At 41.0% G+C, this 26,212-nt stretch overlaps 1 protein-coding gene across 1 annotated transcript; it reads right to left on the reverse strand.

Annotated features, from left to right (window-relative positions):
• LOC106503154 (zinc finger protein 708) lies at positions 3,972 to 25,874 on the reverse strand. The gene is made up of 5 exons (XM_018063015.1): positions 25,801 to 25,874; positions 25,118 to 25,201; positions 13,119 to 13,245; positions 12,532 to 12,624; positions 3,972 to 7,887 (listed from the first exon to the last, which is right to left on the reverse strand). Exons 2-5 carry the CDS (start codon positions 25,130 to 25,132, stop codon positions 5,744 to 5,746), a joined length of 2,379 nt encoding a protein of 792 aa, XP_017918504.1. The 5' UTR covers positions 25,133 to 25,201; positions 25,801 to 25,874; the 3' UTR covers positions 3,972 to 5,743.

Consider the following 26,212-nt stretch of genomic DNA (forward strand, 5'->3'; position numbering starts at 1 on the left):
AAAAGACCCTGCTGCTGGGAAAGATTGATGGCAGGAGGAGAAGGTGATGACAGAGAATGAGATGGTTGTTTGGCATCACCGACTCAATGGGAAAAGTTTCAGCAAGTTCTGGCAGATGGTGAAGGACAGGGGCCCCTCACGAGCTGAAGTCCATGTGTTTGCAAAATCTCGGATACTACTGAGCGACTGAACAACTCACATCCGTATATGACTACTGAAAAATCCATTGCTATATTTGCTGAAAATAAAATGTCACATTGTAAAAATCACAATTTCTGTAGTCATCACTCCATTTCCCAACGTCCCTAAAATCCCAACACCAAACCACATCCCAGTGGGAGTGAGGATAGGAGTGACTCCCCATGCTGATCTCTCACAAAAAGAATAGTTTCAACATTTGAAAGTCGCTGATTCACGTTGAGAATTCATCATGCTCCATAGAAAGCAAGGATGCAGACAATGGAGCAAAGGCTCTGGGACACAAGGAAGTAGTCCAAAGGGCTGGTCTTCACTATTATAAGAAGAAATGGGAAAAAATAAGATGATAACAAATGCCCGGGAAGAAAAATTAGGATCGGAGAGCTAAAGGCTTACAGATTTTCATTTTGACATTTCAGGAGGCAAAGCATACACAGCCCCAGACTCAGAACAGGACATTTACCTGAGAAGCTGCCATTTCGTCGTCTTCTTCCTCCTACTCTCTCTTCTCTGGGGATTTTACGCTGCAAATGCACTACTGAGTTTTGAGAAAATACCTTGGAGGGCATCACCACAGCTCTTTAACCTGCGACCACCACTCCTACAGACAGAAGGACCTTGAAAAGGTAAGACCACCCTCGCCTGTCCTCTGTCTCAGGAGAGATTCTGGAACAATCAATTCCTACCTGGAGACCAGCCTGTGAACTTATTTCTTGATTGTTTTCTCCTCATACAGAGCTCCTAACACTCTGTTCACCAGATGATGTGCGCTGACTTCCCTGGTCGAAATCCAGCTAGACCAACCCTGTTGCCTCTCCTCAGACTGACGATGGGACTCAGCTCTCACAAACGGACCAGAAGCCACGTCCTTAACCCGGGCCTCCCCTTAGAATCCCCTGGAGCACTTCCTACACACCACACTGATGCTCCCACAGGACCAACACAGAACTCTGTTGGGAAGGCATCAGTGAGGTCATTTCCTAACGATGGTCAAGTGATCCTGATGGGAAACCAGATGGAAACCTCTTGCCTAAATATTCTTTATGAACCATTTCAATGAATACAAATCCCTGGTTGTCAGGTCCCACTGTAAGAACTTATGAATTTGCAGGTCTACAGTGGGGCCATGAATGGAGTCATCAGCAAATTCCGTTTTTTTCTGATATTTCTTCTCTTAAACCAATGTTCAGGAGTCCTGAGCTCAAGGAAGGCCTCACACTCATCATACCTGAGACCTCTCTGTAGGGGAGGATTTAGGGAGGGAATTTCTGAGAGGTCAAAGCTGGAATCAGACAAAGAAAACAGGACTACTTGCAGTTCAGCTTTTATAAGTTACCCTGGGTGAAGTGCTCTGGGCTCCCTAAGCTGAGTGTGGATTAATCCATTCAAACCAAGAAAAGGATTCTGGTGAGTACTGTGAGGGTGTTGAAAGGTTGTTGCTGAACCACGAAAGATGCAGGGATTCTTGGCCTCCAGTGGAGAAGAAATCAATCCAGGGCCAGAGACAAGGCTTGATTGGTCAGAATTTTTGTGTAATAAAGTTTTATTAAAGTATAGAAGAGATAGAGAAAGCTTCTGACATAGACATCAGAAGGGGGCATAAAGAGTGTCCCCTCGCTAGTGTTAGCAATGGAGTTACATATTTTTAATTAGTTATTACAGTGAATCAAAAGAATGTCTGGAGGTTGTAAAGACCTCATTAGACCCACTCCCATAATTTACATTTTAAGATAACAGGATTAGCCAGAAGGTTTTTTTCAGAGACTGTCCTCAATCAGGATAGATTATTTTTATATAATCTTAAGGAATGTAGAGGGGAAAAAAACCTAAAAACAAAAAACGTTTGTCCTTTCTTTCTCCTTGGGGACCCCTGGACTTCTTATCAACTTGGCTAGAAATTGACTCTCTCATTCCCCCCTTTTCTTTTAGGAGAATTATGTTGCCAAGGGAAAGGGGCGTCATTTTCAGTTCCTAACTACTCCTGCTGTTTAGGGGCATATTCTACTAACCTTCATATTGAGGGTCCACAAATAAAAGTTGTGGAGCCCGTAGCACTCATAGGAACTTGGACAATGGTTTGTAACTTAAAAGCTTTCCGACGGTTAAAAAATATAGTTACAGATATAAGGCAAGATAGTCATTAAACCAAGTTAAAATCAGAATCAAAAGTCACATTATGTCCATAGTTATATCAGTCCATCTTAGGATTGTTAGATGTCATCACAGAGTTGAAGAAAGTCCTTTCCTTGAAGTAGAGAAACCCACCATGGGAAGTCTTCCACTTGATGAGGAGGGGAGCGCTCTGCAGACCCAGCAGTTAGACCGATTGTCGAGTGCAGCATAGGATGAGCCCAGGACAAGAAGGCGTTGTCTTCAGTGTCAAATGGCAGATTCAGGACTTTTGGAGTCAACAGAAGTAGGCGCATATAGATTATCAGGCCCATCTGAAAAGTCAGAGCATAGAAAGTAAAGGCATGAAAAGACGTCACTTAGTTCTGGTCAGGGTGCCATGTCTTAACTCGAGTGTGATGCACCCACGAATCAATTCCTGGCACTGTAACAGCTGTGGGAAAAGAAAGACTAACCTGGTAAGGGCCTTCCCAGAGGGGCTTGAGAGATTCGACCCCCAGATTCCAACGTTTTTTATCAGGACCTCGGTTCCTGGTTCAAATACAGGTTTGCTTGACTTAGAGGCTGGGTCTGGAGTCACCTCCTGGAGTTCCATTAATGCCTGTTGTAAAGCTGAGAGCTGAGTTATATAATTAGTTCATTCCAAGAACATAGAACAACAGACTGGTTCCAAATAGGAAAAGGAGTACGTCAAGGCTGTATATTGCCACCATGCTTATTTAACTTATATGCAGAGTACATCATGAGAAACGCTGGGCTTGAAGAAGCACAAGCTGGAATCAAGCTTGCTGGGAGAAATATCAATAACCTCAGATATGCAGATGACACCACCCTTATGGCAGAAAGTGAAGAGGAGCTAAAAAGCTTCTTGATGAAAGTGAAAGAGGAGAGTGAAAAAGTTGGCTTAAAACTCAACATTCAGAAAACTAAGATCATGGCATCCGGTCCCATCACTTCATGGGAAATAGATGGGGAAACAGTGGAAACAGTGTCAGACTTTATTTTTTTGGGCTCCAAAATCACTGCAGATGGTGATTGCAGCCATGAAATTAAAAGACGCTTACTCCTTGGAGGAAGTTATGTATGACCAACCTAGATAGCATATTGAAAAGCAGAGACATTACTTTGCCAACAGAGGTCCATCTAGTCAAGGGTATGGTTTTTCCAGTAGTCATGTATGGATGTGAGAGTTGGACTGTGAAGAACGCTGAGGGCTGAAGAATTGATGCTTTTGAACTGTGGTGTTGGAGAAGACGCTTGAGAGTCCCTTGGACTGCAAGGAGATCCCACCAGCCCATTCTGAAGGAGATCAGCCCTGGGATTTCTTTGGAGGGAATGATGCTGAAGCTGAAACTCCAGTACTTTGGCCACCTCATGTGAAGAGTTGACTCATTGGAAAAGACTCTGATGCTGGGAGGGATTGAGGGCAGGAGGAGAAGGGGACGACAGAGTATGAGATGGCTGGATGGCATCACTGACTCAATGGACTTGAGTCTGAGTGAACTCCGGGAGTTGGTGATGGACAGGGAGGCCTGGTGTCATGGTGTCGCAGAGTCAGACATGACTGAGCAACTGAACTGAACTGAAAGTATAAAAGAGATAGAGAAAGCTTCTGACATAGACTTCAGAAGGGGGCAGAAAGAGTGCCCCCTCGCTAGTGTTAGCAAAGGAGTTATATACTTTTAATTAGTTATTCCATTGAATCAAAAGAATGTCTGGAGGTTGTAAAGACCTCACTAGACCCACTCCCATAATTTGCGTTTTAAGACAAGATTAGCCCGAAAGTTTTTTTCCAGAGACTGTCCTCAAGCAGGATAATTTGTTACATAATCCTAAGGAATGTAGAGGAAAACAAACAAACAGACACGTTTATCCTTTCTTCCTCCTTGAGAATTCCAGATCCCTCTCTCCTTGGGGACCCCTGGACTTATCAACCTGTCTAGAACTTGACTCTCTCAGTGTGATTGAACGGGGGTCTGTGAATAGACCCTGAGGTCCAGTAAGACTGCTGGTCTCAAGGAAGGGGGTCACCTAGTGCTGGTGCTCACAAGCTGGCTGGTGTGAGCTCAAGGACCTGCAGGCTGCCTGACCCCCAGACAGATGCTGAGGCAGCAACAGCATGGAGCAGTTTAGGGAAACTGTCAACAGTACTCTGTATAATCTTTCTTATTAGAACCATCCCAGTGCCTAAGTAGTTACAAAATGGGAGAGGAGATACAACATAGAAATGATGGAATGTACATGAAGTTATGAGAAGTTTAAATCCAGTGAGTAAACAATTCCCCATATGCCATCTTTGTGTGGTACCGAACAGTTAATTGAGGTCTCTTCACTACAACCTTAGATAAGGTGGGCGAGGTTGCTGTTGGTGGTGGGTTAACATTTCATTCATTACCATCAACCGAAACACTAAAAGCCATTCACTTTTATGAATAACCACGTATTAAATTTCACACATAGTTGAAATAAAACCTTTTACAATCCATGGTATGATCCATGATTAAATACAGATCAAAAGTACGGAGAAAGATATTCATTTTTTGATATAATGATGTGAGATTTCTGATTTTCACGGCTTACCATACAAAGCCTAGGAAGCACTTAGCAAGCATGATATACACCAATTCCATGCCTTTTCCAGGAAGGGTTTCTTATGTTTCTAGGTTATCACTGTCTTTATTTCAACACTGTCAAGTAATAATCATGACGTGTTGATATTATAAAGATACATCAATATTGCAGTGAACTGTCATTGTGTTTTTACAAATCAAGGATATCACTATTGAAACATTACAACCAACATCTGTCTTACTTTAATACATGGAAAGATTAAATGATCACTTATTTAATGGCAACCTCCAGATAGTTCATGTCAACGACAAACACCTCTACTTAAATGTTCATTGTCCATTTTACATTATGGTATCCTCAATCTTCTAATGGAGATTAGATAGAAATGGTTGCAACACAATATAAAAAGGCTAATCTTTAATAAACCATCAAAAACCTATCTTTGCAAACACACTAGAAAGAAAGCATAATGTGGATTTGAGTGGTGAATTACATTCACTTCAAATAACCTCACATCACATCATTATTAACAAGCATATATACATTGCTAAGAATTGTAATGTTCTAACCATCAACCTTCATCTCATGACTCATGCTAAAACATCCATTTTCTATCTGTTTTAACTATGGAGTGCTCCCTACAGTCATTCTCCTTCAGAGAAACTTCTGAAAACAAAATTGATGAAATGCCTTCTAGTACGCATATTTACTTCAACTTAACTTTTGATTAAATACCTTTCTATATATTTGTTACATCATTTCCATTGGTTTCTTTTATAATCTCTTGTGTTTTCTGATGCATGTTTAGGGCAAACCTCTTTGATCACTTGTTCCATTACTAGGGTTAAGTGTGTGTTCTCAGATGTTTAGTGAGATTACTACTATGACTAAAGGCTTTGCCACATTCTGTACATTTATAAGGTCTCTCTCCAGTATGAATTCGCTGATGTTGAGTAAGATGTGAGCACTGAATAAAGGCTTTGTTACATTCTTTACATTTATAAGGTCTCTCCCCAGAGTGAATTAGTTGATGTCGAGTAAGAAGTGAGGGACGATGGAAGGCTTTGTTACAGTCTTTACATTTATAAGGTTTCTCTCCAGTATGAACTCGCAAATGTGTAGTAAGAATTGAATTCCGATTAAAGGTTTTGCCACATTCTGTACATTTATATGGTCTCTCCCCAGTACGTGTTCGCTGATGCTTAGTAACTCTAGAAACCTTAATGAAGGCCTTGCCAATTTCTGTACCTTTATAACATCTATCCCAAGTATGAATTCGGTGATGTTGAGTAAGGGCTGAACTTGTAATAAAGCCTTTGCCACATTCTTTACATTTATAAGGTCTCTCTCCAGTATGAATTTGCTGATGTTCGGTAAGATGTGAGCAACGGATAAAGGCTTTGTTACATTCTTTACATTTATAAGGCTTCTCTCCAGTATGAATTCGCTGATGTCGAGTAAGATTTGAGCGATGAATAAAGGCTTTGTTACATTCTTTACATTTATAAGGTCTCTCACCAGAATGAATTCGCTGATGTCCAGTAAGATGTGAGGAACGGATAAAGGCTTTGTTACATTCTTTACATTTATAAGGCTTCTCTCCAGTATGAATTCGCTGATGATAGGTTAGCTGTGAGTAACAGATAAACGATTTGCTACATTCTGTACATTTATAAGGCCTCTCTCCAGTATGAATTTGCTGATGATAGATTAGATGTGAGGAACAGATAAAGGCTTTGCTACATTCTGTACATTTGTAAGGCTTCTCTCCCGTATGAATTCGCCAATGTTGAATAAGATTTGAGTTGTGATTAAAGCGTTTGCCACATTCTGTACATTTATAAGGCCTCTCTCCAGTGTGAATTCTCTGATGTTTAGTAAGAAGTGAGCTATGGTTAAATGCTTTGGTACATTCTGTACATTTGAAAGGTTTCCTTCCTGTATGAATTTTCTTATGTCTACCTAGATGGCATGAGTTACTAAACACTTTCCCACATATCTTACACTTCTTTTCTTTCTGTGGATTCTGAACAGTCTGCTGTTGAGTAAGTTCTGAAGACTGATTAGAAACCTTCCCATATTCAGTACAAGTCGTCTCTTCAGTACAATTACTCTTATCTAGAGAAAAATCTGACATTTGATCAAAGGTATTTCTACATTTATTACTTTTAGAATCCTTGTTTGATGATTTGGGTCCCTTATGTTTCACAAGGTTTGAGTCTCCTTTAACCCTATACCCATTTTCATTGCCTGAATACCTTCTCAGTCCACCATTAATACTCTTGTAATTATTGGAGCTGGAGCTCTTACTTAAGGTCTGACTCATTTTATTACATATAGAAAGTTGTTGTGTATTAACCATATCACAATATGTATTGAACAATGATGGCTGGATTATGTTTCCTCCATTATCATCAACATTATACATCTTGGAATGGAGAGAAAATATCTGTCGGGGGAAGAAAAATGACCCTCTGCTCACGGATCTCTCAAATTGATTAGATTGTGATTTTTCCCACTCATTGTTTAATTGTAGGTGTTCAGACATTCTTGAATGTACGTTTAGTCGAAGCCTACATTCAGAATTGTCTGAATGAGTATTTGCAGTAGAGACTAGATTACCTTCCAGATTTTCCACGTGTCCCTTTAGAGAATATGTATGTTTCAAAAAAGGATGGAAATCTTTTCTTAAACACTTATACTTCTCGTCAGATGTTGAAGACTGAAGTTGCTGTTTTTCCCAGTTTGACTCATGTTGCTCATTTCTTTTCGCAGTAATGTTAGCATTATGTGTAACTGTCTCCATTTCTTTATGTCCATAGAAACATCCTCTCTGTCTTTCATATACCCTTGTATATTCCCAGTCTTTCATTAAATTTAAGTTTCTGAGGTGAAATATTTGATATATTCCTAGGTTTGCTTTTGGGAATATATCTTCTAACACTGGATTCTTCAGCATCAAATCCTGGGTGTCTTGTGGAGACATAGCTGAAAGATACCAAATAACAAGTAATTTTCCCTGCTATTCTCAGTGAATATCTTTAAAGATTTAGAGAAAATTGATGACCATTAGCTAGTTTAAAAATAAAATAGAGACCAAAGGATCAAGATGCCAGAGGCTTAGGCAGAGGTGAAGATCATCTCTCTCTCCACAGAGGAATGAGAAATGGAACAATTTTCTCAGAGCCCAGCTGAACAGTAGCAGAGGCCCTTGGATACGTGAAAGGACAAGAAAGATTCCTGCTGAGCCAGGTAGGACAAAAGAAAGAAGAAGGAAAAGGAAGAGGAGAGGAAGTGGGTTGGGGCCTGTAACCCTGCGAGGAGATGAAAGTGAGTAGAGGTCTCCATATCCAGGGAAGACTCTCAGTGGGGGAGCTCAGTTTGGACAGAAGGAGAGCCTCATTCTCTGTGGGAAGAGAACATGGCAAACAGTGTGTGGCGGCAGGACAGAGTGAGACCTGCACACAGGGTACTGACCCCAGCCCTGCTCACCCAGCCTTAGAGGCATGTCCAGCAATGCAGACAAGGGCTGGGTGCTGAAATGTGGGGTTTGTAAAGCGGACCGAGGCAGAGGACTGCAGTTGGCTATGAGGAAACATCGTGAAGGATGGGCATGAGGGAGGAGCTCTGCAACCGGGATGCTTGTGGTGGAAGCCTGAACCACCAGAGAGCAGAGTGCCATTGGTGAATGACGCCCAAACAAGAAGCCCACTGCATCCCTTCCACCCACATAGGACTTTTGAGCCCCCAGCCACAGCCTCCCCCATCGACCTCCTCCACAGTCAGCAGAATCCTGTGCTCTGGGGCAGCATCAGGAGCAGACAACTGTGAGCTGGCCACATGCACAGATGGAGCTGAAAGCACAGGTGAAACCCAGGGATAAATAAGAAAAGCTGAAACCTCTCCTTGTAGCAACACAAGCCATGGGCTTACACCCACGACCAGCTTTGTAACCTCAGCCCCTACAGAACATCTGAATCAACTACCAGGATTCTCCCAATCATGGCAGGTGGAGCTTTAACAGCTGTAGACTTTGTGGACTCCTACACAAGGGGGCTGGGCCAGGACAGAGCCTGAGCTGCCCCGTAGCACCACAGTGGGTCCAGCTCCATGCTCAATGCAATCCCAGGACCTGACTTCATTGAATCTATGCTGGTGACCTTGCAAAAACAACATCTGAGAGACACCAGGGCCATGTGCCATCATGCCCATGGTTAAAGTGGTCCAAAAGCAGTGCCAACACTACATAACATGAGAGCTTACGCATGAGAGGGGACACCAGAGCATACCCTGAGGTGAACATCCCCAGAGGAGTAATACTCAGTGACTTCTCTCCCAGTGGGTGGCTCCAATCCCACCTGCCTCGCACCACAGATCAGAATCACAGCGAAGACTCAGATCTGGGGGCTCTATTCCACCACGCAGGGAGCAGGCCCCACCAGAGAGAGGGCAGTAACAACCACAGAACAAGGGGGAAACAGCCCTGAATACCCAGGGCAGGCTCTGGTCACAGTTAACAGCAATCAAAGCACAGATCAAGAGTATAAGGGCACACTCCTCTGGACCACCCTCACCCACCAAGGTGCAGATACCAGCAGGAAGATTAACTAGGTTTCTGCACCCTTCAAAACAGAGACCACAAATAGAACGCTAGACAAAATGAGATGGTAAAGAAATAGGTTATAGGGGAAGAAACAAGATAAAAACCTCCAAGGACCGCTGAATTAAGAGGTGATAGGCAATCTAATGATTACTTCTTGCTTTCAGTCATCTTAAGTGGAGACACCAAACACTTTCACAAATTCTAGGTGCCTAGTAATTCTTTAATGCACTTCTTGCCACACATGTTTCTGAGAATGTTCTATTAGATCTTTCAATCTAAAAATCATAAATGATAGTGACAGAGAACTAATCATAAACTGAGGACACATAAGACAGTGTCCGAGGAAGCTGAGTACAAATAAGATAAACTTAATACAGCACTAGTTTTAAGAAATTTAATAAGAAGAGAGACTTTAAAACTATGATTGAAAGAGGGAATTCTATTCATTGCTCTGTGGAGACCAGAGAATGAATGGGAAGGAAATCAATAGAATGGTAAAGAGTAGAGATCTCTTTAAGAAAATTAGAGGTACCAGGAATATTTCATGCCAAGATGGGAACAATAAAGGACAGAAATGGGATGGACCTAAAAGAAGTAGAAGTTATTAAGAGAAGTTAGCAAGAATACATGGAAGAACTATACAAAAATGATCTTAATGACCGAGATAACCACGATGGTGTGATCACTCACCTAGTAACAGACATCCTGGCACCCAAAGTCAAGTCAGCTTTAGAAGGCATGACGACCAATAAAGCTGATTGAACTCCAGCTAAGCTATTTCAAGTCCTAAAAGATGATAATGCTAAAGTTCTGCACTCGATAAGCCAGCAAATTTGGAAAACTCAGCAGTGTTTTCAGGACAGGAAAAAGTCAGTTTTCCTTCCAATCACAAAGAAAGGCAATGCCAAAGAACACTCAAACTACTACACAGTCTCCCTCATTTCAAACAACAGCAAAGGCTCAAAATTCTACAAGTGAGGCTTTAACAGTATGTGAACCGAGAGCTTCCAGATGTTTAAGCTGGATTTAGGAACGGCAGAGGAACCAAAGATCGAATTGGCAACTTCCCTTGGATTATATAAAAAGCAAGAGAGTTCTGGAAAAACAACTACATCTGCTTTATTGACAACACCACAGCCTTTGATTGTGTAGATCACAAGAAACTGGAAAATTCTTAAAAAGATGGGAACACCAGACTACCTTACCTGTCTGCTGAGAAATCTGTATGCATGTCAAGAAGCAACAGTGAGAACTGGACGTGTGACAGTGGACTGATTCCAAACTGCGAAAGGAGTACATCATATTGTCACCCTGCTTATTTAACTTATGTGCACAGTACTTCATGCGGCATACCAGGTTGGATGAAGCACAAATTGGAATCAAGATTTCAGGGAGAAATATCCATAATCTCAGATACACAGATGTTATAGCAGAAAGCGAAGAGGAACTGAGGAATCTCTTGATGAAACTGAAAGAAGAGGATGAAAAAGACAGTTGAAACTCAACATTCAAAAAACGAAGATCATGGCACCGGTCAGGTCATTTCATGGCAAACAAGGGGAGAAACAGTAGAAACAGTGAGAGACTTTAAGTCTTGGGTTCCAAAATTACTGCAGATGGTGACTACAACCATGAAAGTAAAGGACGCTTGCTCCTGGGAAGAAAAGCTATGACCAATCTAGGCAGCATATTAAAAAGCAGAAACATTACTTTGTTGACAAAGGTCCATCTAGTCAAAGCTATGGTTTTCCAGTAGTCATGTATGGATGTGAGAGTTGGACCATGAAAAAGCTGAGTGCCGAAGAATTGATGCTTTTGACCTGTGGTGTTGGAGAAGACTCTTGAGAGTACCTTGGACTGCAAGATCACACCACTTCATCCTAAAGGAAATCAGTCCTGAATATTGATTGGAAATACATGGTGAAGCTGAAGCTCCGATACTTTGGCCACGTGATGCAAAGAACTGATGCACTGAGAAAGACCCTTATGCTGGGAAAGATTGAAGATGAAAGAAGAAGGGGATGATAGAGGATGAGATGGTTGCATGGCATCACTGACTCGATGGACATGAGTTTGAGCAGGCTCTGGGAGTTGGTGATGGACAGGGAAGCCTGGTTGCTGCAAACCATGGATCACAGACTCAGACTTGAGTGAGTGACTGAACTGAACTGAACTGACTGATATTTATAATTAACTCTCTTTGCTCTATAGGAGTACAAAAATGGAAAACAGCTATATTTCAATTAGAACTTTTAATAAACGTTTCTTTATATAATTTAAAAATTGTCATAGTTTGAATCAACCATTAATAATATAGTGGAAAATGTGCTAAGATTTTATGTCAATTTATTTTAAAATTCTATGAGGTAATAGAACACAATAAAGTATTTTAGCATGTTAGGATTGGGGCAAATACACTAAAGATATTTAATATGAGATCATATAAGGCAAAGAGAAACTTTCAAGTCAACCTGAGATGCGCATTGTTTCATTTTCACCAGGTTTTGCTTTCTGCAGTGAACAATTACTTGAATTTGAAATTTATTTAGAAGGTCCTATGTGTCGCTCACAGTGGATAGGAAATTATAAATCAGAGAACAAAGACCCGTCCCCAGTATTCCAAGCAGTTTGGCAGTTTGTCTACCACTCCACTCACACATTTCTGTCTAGAGGTAGAAGGAAACTTTAAAAGGACTGTCATACAGTTACTCAGAAATGGGCAGAGTATTCCTAGGGCCCCAAAGAAATCAAAGAGCAACGAATGAATGGAGTTTGTCACAAGCCAAGAGGAGACTTTTAGGTCACACTGTGATGGAGAAAAGTAATCACTGGAGATAAATTCATGAATGATTTCAGAGAGAGAATGGGGCAGGTGATACATTTCTATCACAGTAGCAGATACAAACCCAGGTTTTTGAAAACCATTTCTATTGAAGCAAATCTTCCAAAAAACATGTGACAAAAGAGGAGTTCCTCCCTGCTCCTTGGATCTCTCATCTGAGTCATCATCTTCATCCATTCATACCTACCTGGGTAAATGGCTGTTGTCTCCATTCTCCTCATACTCCTGGGATCCTTCAATTGCTCCAGAAAGGCAACCAGGTCCAGCATAGACACAAGCCCTGTTCATCAGAGAAAGAAACAGTTGTGTTGTTAGAGATTCATCAGTATCGAATCCAATATGTATTCAGGAGAGATGAGAATGCCATTTTGTTCTAGAAAATGATTTCCTGAAATACTGTATTCAAAGCAGCTATAAAATACTAACAAACACCCAACAATCAGATCCTGAGATTCTGGTCAAGTAGTACTAAGGCAAAAGTAAGTAGTGTCAATATGAAATTAAGAGAGGGTGCAACTATTTAATACCACAGAACTTACACAATTACCACTAACCTAGAAGGAAGGAGGCCGAGTACATCAAGGAAGAAAAACGTCACCAGCATAACGATTCATCATGAAGGTTTCTTTCTAAACTCACAAATACCCTTTTTCCCCTAGAAAGCAGAGATCTGAAACTACTGTGGGAAGCAGAAAATTTCAGAAGACATTCTTGACATGATGGAACTAAAACCCAGTGGGTAGATAAGGGATTCTGGAAGGCAGTTATCCTCACCCAAGGAGGCCAGGTTCCCGTAGTTCTGTAACATCACGTCCCTGTACAATTCCCGCTGACCGAGGTCCAGGCATTCCCACTCCTCTTGAGTGAAGTCTATGGCCACATCCTGGAACGTCAGCTGTCCCTGAAATACAAAATACAGATGCCATGTGGCTGTGCGAAGACTTCCTAATGTGACCCAAGATGAAAACGGCAAGTTCAGAGAACTGATCGTGATTTAGTGGCTTGGCTTGTATTACAAAATATATTTTTTTACATAGTTATCCTTTCTACCCAATTTCTAATATGAACAAAAAACGATGAGTTATGATCTACAAGCCGTTAGGGAAACTATTCTCATTTGAAAGAGCAATGATAAAATAATCAGGGCAACGTTATCATATTTATTCTTCAGTGTTCTACTCATGTGACATAGGATAAATTGTTTATCAAAGAAACAGAAAACTTGTTTTTTTTAAAAAGTGTATTCTGAGCCAAGAGTTCTGAGGTGGGGCCAAAGTGCCACATTTTTAGCAAGGTTATTTGACTTAGTAATGTTGAAAATTCTGCTCGATGAATGACGATTTTGCACCACAATGAAACAGAATAGTAAGGTAAGAATTCATACTTAAGTTGAACTCTAATTGTTTTACAGATTTTAACAGGTCTAATAGGATAGTAACCTTTCTTGTGGTCTGGGCTCGTGTTGGAAAAGAATTTCCAGACATGAGACAAAATGAGAGGGAAATAAAGTTTATTAGAATGGGGGACGTTGTTAGAACAGCTGGCCAGCTCAAGGGAGAATGGATGTTGAACAGGGGTCCTCAGTCCACTTTCATAGCCAGGGTCCAAGGAGTGGGATAGGGGTCTTTCAGATCATTTGCTGAATGGATGAGGCACCTATACTGGGTGGGGGAAGAGTAAGAAAAATACTTTCTCCTTATGGGGTAGGAGGGGAGAGCGTTTATACTGCTCAGGAGGACCTGAAATCCATCAACAGTTACAACATGGGAGAGGGAAAAATGCTAATGGGTCTTGTTTTTCCGTTCCTGCATTCCAAGACCCTCCTTGGTTTTATCGTCTTTTGTCCCTGGGTCACCGCATACCTCCCTCTCTTTATTTTTACGGCCAATTCTTTGGCCCTTGTTGATACCCTGCTCATGTCTAACTATCTACCCATTTCCCTTCTCACACATTTGGGAATCCAGTTTCAAGGAAAATGCAGCAATGACCGCTCTGGCTTCTTCAGGCTGAGCAGGGGTGCCATGGGGCTCTGGGTTCCCTTTGCCTACTCTGTCAGGGTGCATTTATGGAGGGAGATGAGAGTCCATTGAATGATAAGGTGACTTGTTTCACCATTGTTTAGGTGTTAGTCAGGGAATATTCTTGCACGACCACTTAGAAATTCGTGGTATTTTAGAAGAAACAAACTTTACAAGAAAGTTAAAGGTACACGGCCCAAAGATTAGGGGCTAGCCAGGAAAACCAGGACCGGACATTGGTTTGTGATGTTAGTGTTTTTTTAGGTACAAGAAGCAGCAAGAATTTGGGCTCATAAAATCTTTACATGAAAACATCTGACCTTCGGAAGGCCAGTTTTGGGTTTTTCCCAGAGCACAGAGTTCCTTGTTTCTAATCTCTACTCTGAACTCCTTTCGGGGGGTGTTGAAAGTCAGGAGCTTGCAGTAATCATGATGTCATCTTGGTAGAGACAGCTGGCAGAGTCCAGTCAGCAGGGTCCCTTCATAGCCACATATCTGACCATGCTTGGGGGGCATTTCTTGTCCATTGTGTCCTGTGGCACTGGGAAGGCTCATTCCCAGGTTTGGGGAAAGTTCCATTCATAGGCCACTCAATGTGCTGCTTCTAGAGCAGGCCTTGTGAGTAGCAAAAGTCTCTGGACCATACCTGTCTTACAGCTTCTAGGTCCCAGAAAATATTCCCTCTTGTTGCTTCTTCACATATCTAGAGTTACATTATTACAATCATTGATAGCATATGGAGCTGCATATCAACATTTTATTACAGGCTCAGTCACACGTTTAGTAACCTAAGAAACAATCTTCTGAAACAAGCAACATAGAAAATAATATAGCTATAGCTAGCAGTTATTAGTCAGGTCGTAAGTAAAAATTATATGTCAAGCACTTTCATTAAACAGAGCCCAGTATACCGCAGGTCATCGACTTCATTTGTTAAATGACTACAGCCAGGTGTTAATCTCTTGGTTGTATATCATGGAGCATCTACTCTTTATCAAAAGATTGCTTCCTGAGATTACCTTTCGAAACAAGCTTAAAGTGCACCACAATGACTGAAGCCTGCATACTCTCGAGCCCATGCTCTGCAGCAAGAGAAGCCATGGCAATGAGAAGCCTGTAAAACATAACTAAAGAGTAGCCTCCACTAAATCTTTTAGAAATATAACATAAGAAGGAACTATCTCAGAAGTGAGGCTTAGTAAACACTAGACTTTAATTAACTAGACACTTTGTTTAACAATGAACAAAACTTAACATTCAGTGAAACAATTTTTTTCATTATGAGGGCATTAACCCTGTAGCCAGGGAAGGCTTTAACCCATCAAATAGAAGTGAGGTTTGTCAGGGAGCCAGGAAAAGCCAGGCAGCCATCTTGGATTTCCCATAGCCCTGACTCTTCGATTTACAGCTACTGTTCACCCATTTTGAATTCCCCAATTCAGGAGCAGACTATGGCCATGTTTTAAGGACATCAGGATGGCAAAAGTCTAACCATGAGGGTTTATATTTGTAGAAGAAGAATGAGCTTTGTCTACATGTACCATAATCTTAAGTAATGCTTATTTACTTTATCAAAGCAACAAAAGGTTTTTAAAATGAATATAAATCATTTAAAGTCAAAGAAATTCATAATATCTTAATGAAAGCTGCATTCTAAGAAAACTTTGTCCTATTAACATAGAGATTAGACTAAATTCCAGTCTGGTACCAGCTTCAGTTCAGTTCAGTTGCTCAGTCGTGTCCGACTCTTTGCGAGCCCATGAATTGAAGCACGCCAGGCCTCCCTGTCCATCACCAACTCCCGGAGTTCACTCAAACTCACCTCCCTCGAGTCAGTGATGCCATCCAGCCATCTCATCCTCTGTTGTCCTCTTCTCCTCCTGCCCCCAATCCCTCCCAGCATCAGAGTCTTTTCCAATGAGTGAACTCTTCGCATGACGTGGCCAAAGTATTGGAGTTTCAGCTTTAGCGTCAGTCCTTCCAATGAACACCCAGGACTGATCTCCTTTAGAATGGACTGGTTGGTATCTCTAATTTTCTTGAAGAGATCTTTAGTCTTTCTCATTCTATTGTTTCCCTCTATTTCTTTGCATTGATCACTGAGGAAGGCTTTCTTATCTCTCCATGCTATTCTTTGGAACTCTGCATTCAAATGGGCATATCTTTCCTTTTCTCCTTTGCTTTTGGCTTCTCTTCTTTTCACAGCTATTTGTAAAGCCTCCTCAGACAGCCATTTTGCCTTTTTCATCAGATAGCAAACAAAACTTGTTTATCAGTTAACCTCAGAAAAATCTTTTCCGTAAATCTTGAAATAGCAGTATTCTTACAAAGGCATCAGAGTGAAACCATAGAAATCATGTTTAAATCTGATTAAACTGCAATTGACAATGTAGCCTGGTTACTGCTGTGACTTGTAACACTTTAACAGTATAAGTAGAATTATAGTTGACCACGTTTTATTAGGGCACATCAGATCTATATGAACTCCACATAATTTTAGGATATCTGTATTGGTAACACCCACCACACAGCATAATCTGAGAAGATCTATCACCCCTTCAACAGTACTTCCCATGTAATTTAACATGTCCAACGAGCCCAGGTTGTTTAATAGCTCCCTGGGAGGTCTCAGGGGCCCTCTGAAGCATTCCAAAGTCAGCTAGAAGTCAAGTCATTTAGGAAGTTTTGTGGACAAATATCAAAAGGGGATATCACACTCAGTCAGATAAAATCATATAGATCACTGGGAAACAATATATTTACTCAGCCAAGGTAACAATGATTTCAAAGGTAAACAGAACAGAACAGATCACTTTACAGAAACTTAAAATCCATTATCAAAGGCAGCTCAACATCTCAAGAAAACATGTATTTATGCACAAAACTCTTCCCTTGGCGTCCACTTTCCATAAAACCTTATCACTTTCTGTACCCATTACTTTGTTCTCCCATGCTGAAACAGCCACCTGTAAGTCAGACCTATTTCCTTTTCTCTTCATAAATTGTAATTTCTTTCCTCATACCTTCTTTACTGAAAATACACTACTTTCCTTAAGCAGCCAAAAACTTAAGTATTCTGTGGATTGGCGAACATAAATAACAGTGATAATTTCTAAAAAAAAATTCTAGATGCCATTCTCAGGATGGCATCAAGCATTATTCATGAATAGTCCAAAATATCTAGTTTCTCTGTAAGAGGAAAGTTAGTCCTCAGTAATGAATATTTCAGAATCTTATTTTATTTGGAAATGACCTAGCTATTCAATAAACTTCCATCACTTAGTTTGGCACAGCCCTAGAAAGTCAGGTTACTGAAATCTAGAGAATGTTTTAGAGAGACATTTCTAAAGTATAATTATTCTTAAAAGAGTTTCTCTGAAAGATCAAATCTCTTTTACATTTTCTTTGAAGGTTTTTTTTTTTTTCCCCCTTTCCTAGAGGTACTTTCCTGGTTGAGAACCTTGTAACAGATATAAAAATATAACAATATGTAAGTAATAATAAACCTAGGCACAATGAAAATACTGTGCTTAATGACTCTTAGATATATCTACATTAGATTAGCAAACAAACATTAATGCTAGATATTTAATATTGAATATTTCCCAGTTCACGTGAATCTGAAATTCATTTAGGTAAATTTCTCTTGGAGTTAGAACTGTCTGATTTGTAAGCACTTACCTTCTTTTGTGTGAAGTGAGTGAAGTCGTGTCCAACTCTTTGCGACCCCATGGACTGTAGCCCACCAGGCTCCTCCATCCATGGGATTCTCCAGACAAGAATACTGGAGTGGGTTGCCATTTCCTTCTCCAGGGGATCTTCCTGACCCAGGGATCGAACCCAAGTCTCCCGCATTGTGGGCAGATGCTTTAAACTCTGAGCCACCAGGGAAACCCTTTAGGCCAATTAAATTAGAACTCATTTAGAACTTCAGCAATATTATTAAAAAAAAAAAAAAAAAAACAGCACACTGAGACATACATAAATCCAGACCGACCAACAGAGATTTCATAGTTTCCTGCTTAAGATTTAAAACATCTCTTTGACCCTTTTTTTGTTTCTTTATATCTTTGTTTGGCTTGAAGTTCTGATTTGCCCAAGGCTGAGCCAGGTCTCAGGCAAAGTGGGCAGTGACATTCAAGGACATGGAAGGGGTTAACTACAAGTTTTTCCCTAGGCAGGCCTCTTAACAGGCTGCTGCTGCTGCTGCTGCTAAGTCGCTTCAGTCCTGTCTGACTCTGTGCGACCCCACAGACAGTAGCCCACTGGGCTCCCTCACCGCTGGGATTCTCCAGGCAAGAATACTGGAGTGGGTTGCCATTTCCTTCTCCAAGCTAGTTGTTAACAAGCTAATTGCTTTAAAATACATATGCAAAAACAATCGGTTTTACAGTTTCCAAGGGAAAGAAAATTTCATTTTAAGCAGTTTTCTCCAGAGTCTAAAGAATATCAGGCCATCCTATGTCAAAAAGTTATCTTTCCTTTCTGTAGTCTTAGTTTTATAGCTAAAATATAGACCAAATAATGCTCAAATTGACTCTGAAATCAGGAGCATTTCAGCTCATAAAAATTTTGGACTGTCCTTCTGGTGGGAAGTGAGGTCTTTGTCCCATCAGAAGAATCTGAAGGGTTAAGGGAATTTGCAGGACCAGGGGAAGCTTGGTCCTTCCCAGCCCTGAGAAACAGGAGTACTCAGAAGGGAATTCTTTAGGATGTTCAGGAATGGGGGAAGCTTGGTTCCCTCTCCACCTGAAAGATAAGCTTCCTTAAAGGGGATTCTTTAGAATACTAGGACAGTTTTTGATCCTTCAGGCTTTTGAATATAGAAGACAGACCTGGACCAAAGGGAACCTCAGAATCCTTTCCTAGAGATCATGTGGATATGAAAGGTCGAGTAGGGGTCATCTAGGAAATCTGACGGAGACGGACAGAGAGGGACAGGACACAGGAAGGCAACAGAACGTAAGGAAATTCTGAGTCCTTTTTCTTCTTTTGGGAAAACCTAATGTGCCACTCAGAGGCCATTTTTGGGGGGTCCCTCGTTTGTATTGGAGCCAGGACTTTCGGAGGGTCAAAAGTTTCCAGCTTCTGAGAATGTAGCCAAGGGTTGAGTATGAAAGAGCCTCCTGGGATGTAACAGACCCACTCATAGCCTATGTACCATAGAATGGGAGTACTGAGAGTCACTGGCTGACAGAAAGGCATCCTGTTTCCCCCAGTGATCTCTCAATGCGACTGAGGCCACAGAATGGCTGAGCAGCCCAACAGTCGCATCCAACAGTGAGAGGAGACCTCTGAGAACCGTGCAGCTAAGCACCGGGTGACACGGGCAGAGAAAGAAAGATTCCTGGGAGCAACCAGGTGACTCATCATTTGGTGATTCCCTGAAACGTGGAAGACACTCTTGGGATGGCTCAGAGGCAACACCCAGGCTCCTGTAAATCAATCTGGACAAAAAGAGAAAGAAGTGAAAGTGACAGGGAAGAAGGCTGAGGAATCCACCTTACAATATATCCGGGAGGCGGTGGCCTGGGAACAACGGTCTCTGTTTTGCTTCAACCACTATGTGCCTAACATGGTGGACAGAAGTTGTCTTGCTGCGGGCTGATGTCCTTGTGTCCTGATTCGTTCTGTATGCCCCCTATCCTCACATGGGAGTCTTTCTGTGGCAGGCACCCTAATGGCTTTCATGTGTCTGATCTGTGCCCACAGAATACTGCTTGGCATAATCCTCAGTTGCGAAAAAGACAAAGGAGAGACCTTCACCCACTCCAGAGGCAGTTACTTTGGGTGCAGTGAGCAGTGGGGCATTTGGAACACACCAGAGGGTAACCCTCGCCAGAGTTCCAAAGTTGCCGCCACAGCAGTTGCCTGTTGGCAGAGGGTCCCTATGAGAAAGCAGAAGTGAGGAGGGGGGACAAGAGACTCCAAGTCTTTGAACAAGGCACCAAAAATATCATGGTCTGGGTGCGAGTTGGAAAAGAATTTCCAGACATGAGACAATAGGGGTCTGGTTTTTCAGTTTGTGCATTTTAAGACCCTCCTTGGTTTTACCTGCTCTTCACTCTTTGGGTAATCACAACCTTGGCAGAAAGAATCATTTTAACTATTTAGTATATACTCTGTATCCTTCTGATTGTTTTTATCAGAGTATTGAAAGTGCAAGAGAAATAACTAAAAATCAGTAATGTCGCTCTTATACTTTTTCGGCACATATTTTAACAAATAGGCATTAAATAGCAAAGTTTAAACTTTACTTCAGTTTATTTACTTTAAACTAATAAAACACAGACAGATTCACAGAGACAACTAAGAAAAGTTGATAGAAGTTTCTGTAACTATAAAGAATACTAAAGACAAGAAGTGTTTTAGTCACTCAGTCATGTCCCATTCTTAGTGACCCCCTGGATTCTAACTTGCCATTCCTCTGTCCAAGAAATTCCCAAGCAGGAATACTGGAATGGGGAGTCATTCCCTTCTCCAGAAGTTCTTTAGAAAAACAAAGCAAAAAAAAAGAAGAAGAAGAAAAAATTGATCAAGTCATGTTAATATTTTCATACACACAGTTCAATTGCTCACTCGTATACGACTCTTCGTGATCCCATGGCCCACAGCACACCAGGCCTCCCAGTCCATCACCAACTCCCAAGGCCTACTCAAACTCATCTCCGCGGAGTACAGACAGACACTCAAATGGGGTTATATGCTCATTAAGAGGAAGAGAGAAAATTTTTCATGTCACTAAACTCAGGTAATTTTGAATGGATTAAAATGTACATCATGTTAGAGGATGATACTCTTTATTTGTACTGAGCTGTATTTTAAATTTTAATACAGTTGAGCATAGATTAGGACTAATAAGATTCTTGTAAACATTTTGGAAAATACAAAACTGTGATGAGACTCTGTGATGTGAGCATGCAGTGTACTGGAAAAGATCAGACCTGGGCTTGGGATGAAAACCGTCACTCCCAAAAACCAGCATCTCTGCTAAACACACATGAGTGTTCATTTTCCAAAGCAGACAGAAAGTAAGAAGACAGGAAGTTACTCCATTAATTGTGATAGTTTAGGCACATCCCGCATTTTTCTTTCCAAGACACTTGTTCAAGTGAAAAAAAAAAAAAATCATAGCATGGGAATCTCACAGAAACATCGAAACCAGTGAACATGAGACATGGGGTAAGAAGTACATGGAAGAATCCATTATCACTGCATGCACTATTATGGAAACTATGATCTGAATCTATCATTAAAAAATGTTAGTTTGGGGACTTGGTGATGATTCAGTGATTAAGACCCTGAGCTCCCAATGCACAGAGCTCTGGTTCTTTCCCTGATCAGGAAACTATATCCCACATGCTGTAGCTAAGAGTTTACATGTCACAACCAAAGAACTGAAGATTACAAGGATGACTGAAGATCTTACCTGCCCCAAGAAGACCCAGTGCAGCCAAATAAATAAATATTTAAAAAATGTGTTGTATGCAAATTTCAGTTCATATATGCCTTCCCTGATCTTCCGGAACCTGGTGGTCTGGCATTAACGACAAGAAAGCAAAAGAGAGAAGAGGCTGATATTCCCTGGTTTATGCAGAGAACCAATAAAGCCCTTGACACAGGGCTTGTACCACTCACAAAGGCACAGAGCGTCCTCTCGAGGAGGTCTTGAAAGCCTGGGTGAGAAAGTGAGCTTGCCAGGTTTCCACGCTCCAGAGAATTAGCCTGAAGGAGAGAGACAGAGAGAAAGAAAGAAAGACACAGGGACCCAAGCTCTGATGGAAAAAGAGTGCTTTAATGATCTCTGCATGAGCATATATAGGCTGTTAAAGAATTTCTTTGACAATGATAAAGATCAGAAAACCAAAAGTATAGTTACCGTTACCAAGGAAAGAAGGAATTAACAGTGGTCATAAAGTCAGAAGACAACAAATATCTCAAGAAGGAGGGTCGTGACTAGGCAGATTTACCGAAGGGAAAGAGTTTACTGAAGGAAATCCATGCATGCGATTCATCTCATTATTTCAGTTCTGGGAGAAGGACTGAACTGGTGTTATACTATAATATGACTTTTACACAGCAGTATTTTCTACCATAATCCTAACCCCCAAAAAGATGAGAAATGACCCACACACCATTTCAGAAACTTCTGATCTGGAAAAGAAATGATAAAATAATCAGAACCACATGGGCATATTTATTTTTGAGTGCTGTATTTGTATGACACAGGATGAAGTGTCTATCAAGGAAACAGGCAATATTTTTAAAAAGCATACTCTGACCCAAGAGTTCTTGAGTGGGAGAAATGTGCCATTTATTTTAGCAAACTTAATTTTTTTCAGAGTATTGTTAACAAACTTCTTTTAACTAGTGATGTTCAAAATTCTCCTCCATAAATGACCATTTTGAATAGTAATCAAATACAATAGTAAGGTAAGCATTCATACTTACTTTTGAACTTCAAGTGTTTTACAAATTTTACAGAGCAAATATGATAGCATCCTCAGTAGCAACAATCACTTTAACTATTTAGAATATACTATATATATTTCTGAGAGTTTTTACAGAGTCTTGGATGTGTAATGGAAATAATTTAAAATCAATTAAGTTGTTGTTCCACCTTACTGCAAATATGTTGCAAACATTCCTTAAACAGCTTAAATTTAGTTCACTTTATGTACTCTAAACCTTAATAATACACAGACAAATACATAGGGACAATTCTAAAGAAAGTTCATAGAAGTTTTTCTGTGAAGAATACAAATTATAAGAAAAATAACTGATCAAATCATATGAACATTTTCATGCATAAATATATTAAAATGGAACTATATATTCATTTCACTAAAAAACAATCTAAGGCAATGGAAAATATGTCAGAACAATTTTCAAAGGTTAGGATAAATAAAAATATTCATGAAATGATGATGGCATTTATATAAACATTAGGTTTATGCCTGCACACACATATGCACACATGAAGACACTTCAGGTAAAAACCTTCCCTAAGTAACAGATCTTTTGGAAGAAACATTTTTAATCCACCTTTTTTTTTTTTTTAACTCAAGTGTATTTTAGTGTTTATGGTAAAACAAACATTTACAAATTGTGCATGAATGCTTGCTAAGTCACAACAATCATGTCTAACACTTTGGGACCACATGGACGGTACCCATCCAGACTCCTCTGTCCATGGGATTTCTCAGGCAGGAATACTGGAGGGGGTTGCCATTTCCTTCTCCAGGGGACTTTCCCAACCTGTGGATCAAACCCAGTTCTCCTGCTTTGGCAGGCAGATTCTTTACCACTGAGCCACCTTGGTTCACTGAAAACAGTTTTGAATGATCAAGAACACAATATGAGAAATAGTCAACATTTTATTAGCAAATATACCATGACACCTATTTAGAACACATTTCCAGACCTATATGAAGAAATGCAAACCTTTACTGAAAATCAAAAGTTTTACTTGGAAGATGTGGTGACACAAAGACTTCAGTGACTGCAATTTCGAACAATTCAAACTCAAAACAAACATGGATATTTCAAATAAAAGTCTCAGCTGTATCTAGGAGAGCCAACACAATTTTGAATTTAAAAATGAAAAAAACAAAAATAGAGGGAAATTACAGATTTCTGTAATTACAATCTGTAAATCTGTAATTCTGCCAAACTACAGATGAAGTTATCACTGTATAGACTACTGAAACTTCAAACTAAATGAAACAAAACAGCAACAAGGTAGCCAAAAAAGCTCACCTAAAGAGAGACTTAGACATTATTTGAACAATAAAATAGAAGGTAAACATAACAAAATATTTTTTAATAATGCAACAGGTGAGGTATTCCAAGGTAACAACAAAAATCAGAGGAGGGGCGGAAATCAAAGCGCATAAAGGAAAGATTTCAGTTTCAGTGTTGTGTAATGAAGAATTTAGGGACTTTCATGATGGTCCAGTGCTGAAAACCTGCCTGTCAATGTAGAGGACATGGGTTCCATCCCTGGTCAGGGAAGATCCCACATACCTTGAAGCAACTAAGCTAGTGTGCCACAACTACTGAAACCCACCTGCTCCAGAGGCTACCAGTTATTAATACAATGACTGAACCCATGCCTTAGAGCCAGAGCTCCACAACAAAGAAAGCCCAAGTGCAACAGCAAAATCCCAATATAGCCAAAACTAAATAAATATTAAAACTAAAAAAAAAAAGAATTTGGTAGGCTTTGGTCTCCAGGTTGTGGAAGTTTGTTAACTACTCTTGGAATTTTAGTTTTTTTCCCTTGGAATGTCCTTAGTGACTGAAGTGGCTTTATTACTCTCCGTGGGCCCTGATTATTTATGCTAACAACATGACCTACGGTGGGCCCCTAGTTTAATAATGGGATGACTCAGGTTGTGAGGCTGGCCATTTCACAAAGACCAAGGAAATGACTAGAGGTTTGCGGCTTTGAGCCAGGTGAGCTTATTAGCCCAACCTCTAAGGAGCAGAGAATGCTGGAGATGTTATCAACCACGGCTATGTAGCTAAACCCCAATAAAAACTCAAGACTTAAAAGTTTGAGTGAGCTTCTTTCGCTGGCTATACTGTTTTCTGTCACAATGATGTGCCAGGAGGGCAACGGGTCTCTTGGGATGATGACCACGGGTAAGTTAAAAACACTCGTTCAGAAATTAAGAAGCTTATTAAGTCCAAAGAAACAGCATTTCAGGAAACAGAGACAGAACAAACAAACAAAAAGATTATGCCTCTTACCTCGGAACGAGTCATTTCTGACTCCTTGCTTTCCTCTTCCTCTGGGCTTCCTTCTCAGGTAAGATCAGCCTTGGGAAGTGACCCCTGAGTGTTGAGAATAGGCTGTTCAATACTTAGAAAAAAACACCGAGGTCCCTGTAACACAGCCCCACACAGAGGGAGGATCTCAACAAACACAAAACACAATCCTCTACGGCCACTAACACAGCAGGGATTCTGGAACACAGAATTAAACGAGGTGTTTTTAGTTTTATTGTTTTCTTCAGAACTCGCGGCCCTTCCTGTGAAAACCACACGTTCTAGGCTGACCCTCCCCTTCAAACTTTAGGCGAGACCCTGACCAAACTCCATACAGAATAGAGCCTCCTTCATCTCTTCGTGGATCAGGGATCTAGCGGTTGGGCAATGCAGGACTTTAAACAGCGGTCTCTACAAGTTAGAAGGTAGAACTGCCAGAGAAGAACGTGGACTCTAGAACATTAATAGGAAGCGGACGCGGACCGCAGGGACCCGCAGCTAAGCTAACGGACTTCAGAACTTCTCACAGCGATGCGAGGACACACTGGGGACGGGAAAATGGGGACGGTAGTTTGAACGTCCACAGAGACCCCCGAAACCACGTGTGAAGGACAACAGGCTGTGGGACTACGAAATCCGGGTTTTAAACAAACAAATAAACTCACCAGAACTCTCTGTCGCTCATTTAAACTCAATTCCCGGTCTGCAGGGTACTGCGCACGCGCGGGCGGAAGATCCGGTACAGAGGAAGGTGAGTGCGCTGCACCGCGGCCAATGAGAGGCGACGTAAGGAGAGAGGGAGGGACGTAGCCGGAAGCGCAGGTTATGGGGCGGGGCTAGTGGGGACGGAGCCTTGCCTCCCCTCACCCCAGCCCCTGTCAGTTTGGAGTCTGTTGGCCATTCTGTCCAGCTATGCTCCCTTTCTCTGCCTTTTGATGCCTTTAAATCTTTGATTTTCTCTGGAGCAGAGCCACTTCCTGCCTGTTCTAAGTTAGTGTTTCACACAGCTGAAGGCAAAAGAGACGAATTTTAAGAACTGCCTCTGTGGGAAGCCGAGATGTTTTCAGCAAGTTGAAA

The sequence above is a fragment of the Capra hircus genome, chromosome 18 (genome assembly GCF_001704415.2).
Source record: "Capra hircus breed San Clemente chromosome 18, ASM170441v1, whole genome shotgun sequence".
NCBI classification, from domain to species: Eukaryota; Metazoa; Chordata; class Mammalia; order Artiodactyla; family Bovidae; genus Capra; species Capra hircus.

Coding starts and splice junctions, on each gene's coding strand:
- LOC106503154 (XM_018063015.1), bottom strand. Junction 12,625..13,118: donor CGGGAACCTGGCCTCCTTGG/GTGAGGATAACT, acceptor TCTGATGAACAG/GGCTTGTGTCTATGCTGGAC. Junction 7,888..12,531: donor GACAACAGCCATTTACCCAG/GTAGGTATGAAT, acceptor GGTATCTTTCAG/CTATGTCTCCACAAGACACC.